The 11,641-nt window shown below is 40.5% G+C and overlaps 1 protein-coding gene across 1 annotated transcript in view; it reads right to left on the bottom strand.

Annotated features, from left to right (window-relative positions):
* Positions 1-5,731: 5,731 nt before the first annotated feature.
* Positions 5,732-11,641, bottom strand: part of Grpr (gastrin releasing peptide receptor) — a 40,008-nt gene continuing 34,098 nt past the window's right edge. Inside the window, 2 exon segments of the mRNA NM_012706.2 lie at positions 5,732-6,221; positions 8,064-8,415. Coding sequence (NP_036838.1) covers positions 5,835-6,221; positions 8,064-8,415 — 739 coding nt within the window. The 3' untranslated portion in view covers positions 5,732-5,834.

Here is an 11,641-nt window from a genome sequence, read left to right as displayed (position 1 = left end):
TTAAAACGATTCTCTTAAGAAATCATAAAGTTATGAAAGTCTCGCTATGTTCTATTATTCTGGGAGTGAATTTTGAATTTGGGGAAATATAAATCTTACCTTCTAGAAATGTGGAACTCAGGGAGAGTAGGAGAGACAGTGGGATCTGGGATTCTAGCAGAGCATCCAGAGCTATGCATCTCAGCTACTGATTCATATTTGAGTTCCTGGCCAGGTTCCTTAGTCCACAATGTATTGTTCTATTAGAGGCCATTCATGGAGCCTATGCCTCCAGGCTTCTAGAAATCAACAATTGCCATATCTTATTCATTTAGTGAGGAAGCTGGTGAGTGAGTAAATGGCTCTGCCTCTGTCCTGATATCCCTTCTCCAGTGAACCCTGCCATCAAAGAAGGCTACATTGTGAATCCTTGGGTCCTCTTCTCTGACTTTGTTGCTGAGTCTTTTATCATTGAGTTGGTTTTTGTTGCTATTTTGAAAGGATTCCTCATTGTGTAGCCTTGGCTGGCCTGGAACTTACAGCAGTTCTTAGGCACCAGCCTCTTGATGGCTGTGATTACAACCATGTGATTCAGTTGGTGCTTGCAACTGAAGTATATCTGTGGATTGGGATGAGGGTGTGAGCTCAGGGACTTCCCTGCTTCATCAATTTGCAATGCACCTTAGCCTTGGCTCTCAGTGAGTCCTTTACCTGTGTGCTTTGATTCCCTTTCAGTCTATCACTAGTTCAGGTCTTTGGGCAATATCTAGAGTACCGAAAGAGCTTTGCAATAAGTCCTGTGAACTTCATCTCTCACGCAGTCTGGATTTGGGAAGTGATACTGGGTGGAAGAAAAGTTCTGGCCTATATGTACATCCTGCTACTTGACTCTTTCATATAACCTTAGGATTATTAAGTAATGGTCTTGACCAGGTTCATATATGAATGCGTGGTGACATTACATTCCTTGTCTTCCATCACATTCAAAGCCACAGGACCTCATTCAGATGTTGGATAAATGTTACACATCTCATGACCATCGTTTCCCCCCAAGTATCTTGTCCTGTGTCTCTGCCTTCCACTTCCTTATAACATAGGAAGTTATTCCCACTTCTATTCAGCCAAGAATAACCTTACTGACTCTTTTATATCAAGGTAAGTAGACTCTGTCCTGGAAACCAGGGAAGCAATGATTGTCATTTTCACAGAATGAGCCACAAAGACTAAAGCATAGTTAATTCAGATTAGAGCAAATGGAAATCAGATTAAATTGCTGTGTGGATGAAGCAGGTTTTCTGTAGCTCTGATTTGGACAGCTCATGTTTCAGTCCCATGGTTCCATGGGCATTTTAATTCAGTGCTAGATGGTCATAAGCAAGTGAATTTAATACCTTCTAAATTCCCACAGTAAAGGATTGGCTCTTTGGCCAGTGGGAAAACCTTCAGTTTAATGAGGTAATGAGTGTGAGAATACTTTATAGACCATGAACATGAGGTAAATGCAATATTCTTTTGAATTAATCATGGATCGTAATAGTATAACCCAAGGTTTCTAAATTGAACACATGCGCAACCTTGAAACTTTATGAAAATATTTGAACTCCATCCAGTGCATTTCTAACATAAGAGGAAAATTTGTTCTTTGTGTGCTATTTGTTGACTGCTCTAGATAGATATTCTTCTGGAGCATACACTTGATCCTCCTTTATCTGATAAAGGATATCTTTGAAGGCCCAAATGATATTGTAAAACTTCTTCTTATTTCCTTTGTGGGGGGGGGAGGGTGGTTATGTGTGGGGCATGCATGTGCCATGGAATATGTGTGGAAGTCAGAAGAGAACTTGCAGGATAGTTCTCTCCTTTTACCACATGGGTTCTTTAGGTGGAACCCACATTGTCTGGCTTGGTGGTAAGTGTCTTTACCAGTTGAGCTATCTCTCGGATCCTGAAGGCCAAAGGCAGAGTAATAATGGAGCAATGTTTAACATGTTGTGTCTGTATGCTGTGGTAGAGGGGTGGCTGGGAGAAACAGTAATCCAGACACAGAAGAAAGCAGAGCCTAGGGTGGTTGTGTTGTCATTGAATAACATGTGTGTGCATGCAAACGGGGAGAGAGAGAGGAAGAGAGAGAAGAGAGAGTGAGAGAGATTGGTCCCATAAAAGTAAAGAATGTCTGCTTCCTTTTAGCTCTTAATTAATCCCATGAAATTGGGGCCACAGATAGATAAATTTTGTAAAATATTCTCTGTTCTTCCCAGAACGCCAGGCCTAATTCTAATCCATTTTCTAACAACAGCTTCTTCCTAATATGGATGGGAAGAGAGAATATGGCAGGAAAGTGTCTCTCTCCCCATTTTACCAAGATTCAAGGTACACTGTTCATTCAGTTCTCATACAGTCAGGTCTTCAGAGCAACTGTTTTTATCTGGCTTCAGGGGAAAGTGACTTAGCCACCTTTTAGCCAACGGATGAGGGTGCCATTCAACATGTCATTCTCCAAACAAAGATAATCCCTTTTCCTAGAAGCCATCTGACACATGCTGGGGCTCAGAAACCAATAATTAACTGTTCTTTTTGCAGAAACGAGAACTTTATAACCCAAGTTGCCCCATGTCCTATAGTCAAGCTCATTTATTTCTACTCACTGTGCACTTTCATAACAAGACAAGGTTGCTTCATCTGTAGCAGCTTTTGAGTAGTTTCCCTATGGACTATCCATCCTCCAAGATGAAGAACCAAATTATTAGTGGGGCAAAGACGCCTTGCTAATGAGGCAGAAAGCTAGATTCAGCAGGGAAGAGCAGCCAGAAGAACTGGGTTGAGCCATTCACATTTATGAGGAATCATAAAATCATCAGCAGGGAGGGACTTTGTCTGCACTAAGCAGGGACAATCATCTCGCTGTAGAATATCACTCCCAATGGCAGCTGGACCTTCCCTGCCAGCAGCAGCCCTTCCTTGGTGGGGAGACTGCTTTGTTTATTGCTTAATCTATCACTCTTGAGCTGCCCGCCTCAGGGAGTCTCAATTTAAGATAGATTGAAAGGTAGTATCTGTCAATTGAATAAACACAGATGGTTTTCCACAGCAAAAATTGATTCTTTTTCCTTCGCCAAAGACTTAAGTGCTAAACGTGATTATCTTTGGAAGCCAGGCATGAAATGTCTCGGTTCCAGTCCCTGTGTGTTCTGCCCTGGCAAAGAAGGGACGCCACATGGGTCTCAGGTTTTTCATCTGATTTTAGGTTCTTGATTTTAAAATAAAACTTCAGCTTCCTTAGAGAAGAGATGGGCCAATTACATTTTTCCTAATGAGAAGGTCTAGCTCAACCCATTATTTAATTCACTATATGTTTTATCAGTTTTGGTCACTGGCTGACAAAAACTCCCTCCAATTATTTGATTTACAACTCACAAGGAAGTAACAAGATTTGCCTTAGGATACATAGCAATACCCAGACCTTGATCTTCTCACTGTTTGTCTAGTAGCTAGTAAAGAGACACACGGTCTGTGCCCTGATGTTGACTGAAGGAGACAGGAAGCTGTACCCTGTTCCTAAATCATCTCTAGAAGCAGGTATAGCAGAGATGCTAAAACAACTACCTTAAGTTCCATATTCCAGAATTTTAGACATCCAGAATGCTGTCTATGTTAGCAATTGTCTAGGAACAGAGCCATTTGTGTTCAAGGGTTTTGAAGGATTGAATCAAAAGAGCAAAGTTGGTCTCAAGGTTTGTTGGACCCACAGTTGTTTCAAGAAAGCAGGTATATGAAAAGCTGAAGGAGAATGAAGAGCAAGAATTCCCTTTGACTAGTGAGAAGACCAGGCCACACATTTTCTTATGTATCCTTCAGCTCTAACTATAAAACACTGCAAGTTCATGGAACTTCATTAATATGAATGATGCCAAGAAATCCCCAAGTAGCAGAACAACCTAGCCTATTTTGTTCTGCCACATGAGTGAGCTGGAGCATGGAAGAATGGTTGGGGTAGAGGGGTCTCTAAAATTTTGTGGTTGTAAAAGAAGCAGAAGTGTATTAACTGTTAAGGGCTGGGGCACACACATGCTCTCAGGACAGAACTAGAGGAGATGAGGAAGCTTAGAGAACCTTAGCAAGAGAAGGGACGTAGCTCTCTCTTCTCATTCCTGGAAAAAGGAGCCTAGATGGGGAAACCAGATACCAAAGTCATATAGATAAAAGTGGGGTTAGGGTAGTAAGACATCGTGGTTCTTTACCTCCAGTCTGTCTTGTTTTTCAAAGAGTGCAATGTAGTTAGGAACTACAACGAAATCCAGCGTTTATAGTACAGAAAAGCCCAGAAAAAGTGAGAGTGGAGAGGTTTTTGACCCAACTGTAACCACAGATCTTTACACCGCCTTAGTCCTAATGCCTAAAGCTCCCTTGCCAGCCAGTACTGGTCCACGTCAAACAACAGAAGGCCTCCTTTCATGTGCTGTGTGCTTGCTGTTTATATCCCACCCAAGCAGAGAGAGCTTGAAGTAAAATTGCCTTAGGATTTAAGGGATACATACTAGGAGACACTTGGACATCTTGGATTTAGAGTCAAGTGGGTCCTCATATTCACAGTCTGTCAGGATTGGCCCATATTTGAGTTCAGAAACAGTGAAAGCAGGATTTTTCAAATAAGACAAGCCCAACTATACTACAGAGCCACTTCTATGACTTTACAATGAGATGGAGCCATTAGTCCAGTCTTTTTTTGCTGCATGTGGGCTATTTCACACACATTTTTAAGCGGAAACAGATATGTACCCTTTATGGTCAGTTCAACAATTTAAGATTTCTGTGGCTTTTTTTAAACATATGTTCAGACACAATGTCACATTAGTAAAATTATATTAATTTTCTTTGTGGAGGGAAACTATATATTCAATATAAACATGATTTAATTTCTTCACAGAAAAATTTATCTTTCTTGTATTGAGGCTACTGCAAAGACAGTTAATCCTAAGCAAATACACTTGATTTAAAACATGTACATCAAGAATAAATGTCATCCTTTACACATTTGTAATAGTTACTACTTTGATAAAATGAACATTTTTCTCACAAAAATGATCTCTCTTCTATGGTAGGATGACACTATAGTGGTCAAAATTGGGTTAACAAGAATCAGAATTTCTATGAAATAAGAAATACGAGAATAAGTCATTGCTCCTTTGCTGTACATGGATCATTTGGTTGTATTATGCCTTAACATTTTCTATTGAGTGTTTCTTCTGTGTCCTCAGCAACATCTTTGAAAAAGTCAATATTTAGAGGCTTATTTTATATTACACCAGCTTCCAATGTTATAAATGAAGTCCATTCCTCACACATGGGACTCTTTTTTAGAGTTGGCTTTTCATTTTAGGAATGTAAATAAAAGTTGTCCCTTGGTTTACATATTATAGATATTTCTGGGGGAAAAGAGCTAAGCCATATTTTGAAAGCAATCAGCTTCTGTTTAAAGAAAATAATTCACAAAGCAGATAGCCAATGCATGGTTTCTCTGCTCTCTGTGTTCATATAATTTCTAAGACTTAATTGATCATACTTGCTTAGCAGGGCTTGGTGCTTTGAATATTTTCCAACTTGTTCCTTGTTTTTTAAAGGAAGATTTGATCTCCATCAGAAGAAGTCCTCACAAGTTGAGGCGGAAAATGAACCGTGATGGCTTACTTTGAGATACAATGGTGATTGATTCATTTGGACATCTCTCTCACCAATCGATATCACTCAGCCTCCTGAAGGGTCTTTGGAAGGTATAGAGACAACAATCAATTTCAGGGATCCTAGATATCTGTAGAATAGTACCAGGAGTTCCTTAAGAGTCGAGGCTGAAGGTTTGTCTAGACATACCCCTCATGGCAGATATTTCCGTTGATGAGGCTGAAGGTAGCTGAGGGGTTGGTGCTCTTGAAGGAGGTCATGCAGGTGGTACTTCTGCCTGTGCTGTGAGACCTGTTCAACAGGCTGGGCTGGCAGCAGAGAAGTTGAGTGTTGAACTGCTTCCTGAAGCTCTTGCTCAGCAGATACAGGGCAAAGGGGTTCACACAGGAGTTGGTGAAGGCCAGGAGGCGGGCACAGATGCTGGTGATAAAGTGGAGCATGGAGGTGTCCACCTCAGAGTAGTGGTAGGAACGGTACAGGTAGATGACATGATTGGGGAGCCAGCAGAAGGCGAAGAGGCCCACAAACACCAGTACTGTCTTGGCAAGCCGCTTCCGGGATTCGATCTGAGCAGGAAAAGAGGCAGAAAGGGGGGCGGCGGTGTTAAAGATAGATGACACAGAGAGAGAGAGAAATGGGTGAGGGAGCAGGGCCACAGAAAGAGTGTAATTGGAGCTGATGATAATGAGAGAGGGGGAAGAGACAAAGACAGAGACAGGCAAGACAGACAGACATATACAGCAAGGCAGGGGGGGGGAGAGAGAGAGAGAGAGAGAGAGAGAGAGAGAGAGAGAGAGAGAGAGAGAGAGAGAGAGAAGAAGAAGCAAAAAAGACTCAGAAACACACAGATTGACAAGGTGGGAAGCAGAAACCTGTGAGGCAAAATAGTTAGAACATACTGCGGAGAACAGATCTTTAAACAAAGTTGATTACATGCTTGAATGGACTGCACAATGAAATTCTAGTAAGTGCCCTCTTTTTCCTCCAGAGAGCATTGAGGCAGTTTATCAGCCATTCTCCTTCATGCCTTTCTTTGCTCTACAGTTAATTATTTCTTATCCCTTCTGATGCTCGAAACAGCAGCCAGCTTTATTCTTCCTCATTGGCCAAGCTGAGATAAGCCTATATTATTATTTTTTAATCTCTAGCTATTTCTGGATGACACGGTCAGGAAGGTGATTGTGCGAAGTGGAGTGAACATCTCTTTTTGCACTTCATTCCCTTTGTGACTTCAGGGGGGACTTCTTTCTCCTTAAACAATTTGGGGTACGGTGAGTATTTGCTTACTGACAGGCTTTTCAAATAGGCAGCCAATTGCATCGTCAACTGCCATTTCTCCTTCGTAGGAAAAGAACTTTGAAAAGGGAGCTCTCTAAATGGGGTCATCTATTCAATTCCATGGAGTTGGAGGTCTTTTTGTTCTATCATTAAATATATTAAAGATCTACATGTAGGTAGCGGGAGGCAAAACAAACTGCCTGGGTTTGGAGAGATGGCTTACAGAGGGCCTGAGTTCAGTTTCCAGCACCCACATGGGTGTAAGGCTAGTCTCATGGGATTTGGTGCCCTCTTCTGACTTTTGTGGGTACCAGTCATGTTGGTGGTATACATACATTGCAAGTAAATACTCACATAAAATTAAAATGCATGAATCTTTTAAAAATTAAAAATACTGACAAGGAAAGAAAAGCCAGCACCCTTAGTTTCTACTCTTTCTTCCTCTAGGATTAAATTGCAGAGGTTTATGGAAGATAGGGGGAAGGATAATATATTGGGGTATCCTGCATGCTGTGACACACTCTCATAATTTTCCACTAACATTACAAAATAGAAGCTATTGCTGGTATAACAATGATAAGAAAATTAAGGTCTCAAGAGGAGAAATCAAATCTGGATTAGAGCCATCATTCTGTAAACCTTTCTCTTTTCCATTGATAGATATTCCTCACGCATAGAGAGGGATTTCATGGAGACACTGTTTTTCCAGCATGCCATGTCCTTTGACCTTAGTCGCCTCTCTATCTGTCCCTCCAGCACGAGCCTTTCCTAACCAGATACTCCCTTTTCTTTCACCTAGTCTCAGTTTTCTGCTTCCTCTGTTTATCTGTGTGCTAACTCTCTTCCTGGACAAACAAAGCGTTTGGAAAAAAAGAAGCATCTATAGAACGCATTGCAGTCCCTCAAATTATTTTCCTCACAGTTCTGGGGAACTGAACCCAGGGCCTTGTGTATGCTAGGCAAGTGCCCTATCAATGAAGGAAACCTTAATGAAGAAGCATCACCCACCTCCTAGAATGTCAAAGTCAAGCGATGGGGCCACTTCTACGCCGTGTTTGTCACTAAGATTCAAAATTAATGCAAGGTGCCAATTGCATAAGGAGGAAAATAAATCTATAGGAAGCACCCACCTGCTTCTTGACATGTATATTTCCTTCCACAGGAAGATTGTAGGCACTCTGAATCAGATTTCGGGCAATGAAGTAGTAGTAGACAGAGATGATCGACAGTGGGATAATGTAAAAGACCAGAAAGGAAGCCATGGAGTGGATTTTAGGGTGCAGCTCATTGGAGTGTGGGTAGGGGGCACAACTAATGAAGGTTTGGTTGGTATCTTTCACATGAAAGGGGTGAAGGTCCGAAAATACAGCCTCTGGGATGGCCAACAGCATAGAGACGATCCAGATTAAGGCAGCTTTGAGACAGATCTTCATCAGGGCATGGGATGCCTGGATATCCATTGGCCTGACGATGGCTTTGTACCTATGGCAGCAAAAAAGAGAATGATTCTCTGTAAGTTGTTAGACATCATTATGGATGATAGCGAAGAAGCTGGTTCCAGGGTGTGGCAAGTAGCCTGCTGAGGTGCAAAATTTAAGGAGGTGCTCTCCCTTAAGTTCCTGAAAATGTTCACTCTGAATTCTCATGATCCCCAAAGTGAGTACCTTCTGAAATTTGGCACTCTAAGCATGTTCCTTGCCGCATTCTGGTTGCTCTATAATGCCTTATGAAGTAACATTCTATTCTTTTGCCTTTCCCCCTTTTGTCTATCCTTTCTCTCTCTTTTGAGTTTAGAGGTCTAAATAATTTTATGTACATTTCCCCTATTTTCTTTGTTTAAATTTTTATATAATGCAATTTATATCATTTTCTTTTCTCCCTTCCCTCCAACCATGTAACCCCCTCTCATGTGTGCACACATGCACATGCCCACACACATACACACACACACACACACACACACACATTTAAATATATAAGAGAATGTGCTGAGTCCATTTAGTGTTACTTGTATGTATATAACTTGAGTGCTGACCACTTGGCATTGAATAACCAATTAGGTGAAGTTTTCCCTAGGGGAGTCTATCCTCCACCCCCAGTATTCCTTAGATGCTTGGAGTTCTTTGTCTATGTGTGGGCTCCCATGAGATTTCCTCTTTAAAAATTATACATATTTATTTATTGTATACAATATTACATTTCAAAATATGTATACATTATATAAAGGCTAGATTGAGTAATTAGCATATGCATTATTTCACAGTTATCTGGTTTTGTTTCTGTGAAGCCAATTAAAAATGACTCAGTGATTTTCAAGTATATGATACATTGTTAACAACTGCAGTCACTGTGCAGCACAATTCACACTGTCTCTTGATTTTAAATTCTCAGAAAAGCTGATGTTCCTTTCATTTTTCTTAATAAATTTCAGAAATGAAAAACAAAGCAAATTGCTACCTAAATAGAGAGATGGAGACAACGAGCTTGTTTTTATTTTGTAAAATCTTCATGTTTGAATATTCACACCCAGTTCTAGGAATCTGAAGTCATTAGACATTTTCAATATTTCTCTTCTTTCTTCCAAAGAATGAGAATGAATAAACCATTGAGAATGCTATACACAAACGGAGGCCAGTAATTAACGAACTAATCTTTGCTTCAGCTTCTTACCCTCTTCCTTCTTTCTTAGACCCCTACTGCTTTGTGTCGTACTTCAACCTTACTGCCTTGGGTTGAAGACTCTGGGAAACCAACACAGGTCTGAAGTCAAAGGTACAAAGGTTTATTGGGGGTGGATACCCGAGCTAAACCAGCTGATGGACTATTTACTCAGGTAAAAGAGTTTCTTTTTCTCTCAAACATTTATCCAGAAAATATAGCTAGTTAATGATTGACGATGAAAAGGTTTTACTGTCAAAGAAATGATCAGAGCAGCTGTGCTTGAACTCTGGAAAAGATAAACAAAGTCGACAGACTGGAAGGTAAAGAGAATGAAGTAGACCAGAGAAACAGAGCCGATATGGTTCTGTGTCATACAGGGTCCTTGTATTCTGCTCTGTGAGCTACATTTGAATATGTAGTCTCATGTTATAATCTGAAGTGTTCTCTCATTGCCTTTTCTCTTGAATTACTTTGAGTGGGTTCTGTTCTTTGTGACCAAAAGAGCCTTAAATGAGACATTTGACAATAATGGCCATTTGAAGTTGTCACTATATCTATTTCCAGGATTGCTTCCCATGTGTCATTTCCAAACCCTTAAAAGAGTAAGCTACCTCTTTAAATTGTACTCAAGGGATAGGTACCCAAGTGCTTATGTCTCTCCATTGTACCTCTGCTTCCCTCTTTCTCTTCGTGCTCTATCCCACAGTCTCCATACATGTGAAGCCAATCCTTCTGTATCCCAGCTTAAGTGTCATCTTCAAGATTTTGCAGGCAAATTGATGCCTTAAACTGTCCCATTCATTCTCCCAATCTATCTAAAATTTTGATAGGGTTATCAGCTCTTATCATAACTATGCACTGTCTTTAGATAATTACCTAAGATCTAGGGTACTGAGGATTAACCATTAACCCAAGACTTTACTCATGTAAGCTACACAAGCTCTGTATAAAACACTAGATTTCTTTTTAATTTTCATTTTGAGGCAGTCCCTATAAATTTCCTAGGTTTGTCTTGAACATTGTGTAGCTCAGGTAGGCTTGGAATTTTGCAACTCTCCTACCTCTGCCTCCACCCCCATTTTTATTGGATATTTCCTTTACATACATTTCAAATATTATACCCCTTCCCAGTTTCCCCTCCAGAAACTTCCCATTCCATCCCCCACCCCTGCCACTCCAATGGTGCTTCTCCCTACCCACTCCCTCCAGCCTCCCCACCCTTGCATTCCCCTACACTAGGGCATCAAGCCTCCACAGGACCAAGGGCCTTTCCTCACACTGATGCCCAACAAGGCCATCCTTTGAAAGCTATATAGGCTGCAGCACCCAGCCAGACTTTAATTTATTGTTTGCTAATGTTTTATTGGAATGACTTTTCTATTTGATTTTTTTTTAAATCAGCTTTCTGAGGTCTGAAGATTCTGGCTTCTCTCCATTTTTTTCTATATCATGTAGAATGTTTCAAGTCTTCCTTTTGTACATGGTTAAGTAGGAACTCAGCAAATACTTGCTATTGGTTGCCAAATATAACTTCCAGAAGATTCTTTTATTACCACATTCTCACAAGTGGGGGCCGGGCTTCATTATTACACACATAGTAAGACTCATTCTTCTCTACATGGGCAAATTTACTTTGCGCAAGACAATTCTTTTCACTGCTCAAAATACCTGGGCTTCATTTTTCTGGTACCAACATTGGAATGGGAGAAGGATGGTCTTCACAAAATTAATGTGTCAAAGACTCAAACTGATTGGCTCCTGAGTCCAAGATTGGAAACCTTTGTCTGCAGAAAGGCATGGCATTTATTCAAATGGTCTTTTGTTTCATTATTTTATTCAAATAGTTCAGGCCTTGCTTGTCTATAATTACCTACCATAGTCAGTAGGAATTGTTGAATATCAACCCTTTAAAACTCCCAATACAAACCAAATGTTCATTCTACAGGGAAGATTGGTCTAGAAGAAAACAAAATGAGCAAACTATTCTCTGAGCTAATTGACACGTTGCATGCATTTAAATGAGAATCCTCCTGATAAACATTGACAA

Source organism: Rattus norvegicus, chromosome X, assembly GCF_036323735.1.
Source record: "Rattus norvegicus strain BN/NHsdMcwi chromosome X, GRCr8, whole genome shotgun sequence".
In the NCBI taxonomy this organism is placed as follows: domain Eukaryota; kingdom Metazoa; phylum Chordata; class Mammalia; order Rodentia; family Muridae; genus Rattus; species Rattus norvegicus.
Note: the sequence above shows the minus strand (reverse complement) of the source record. Positions and strands in the feature narration are given on the sequence as shown.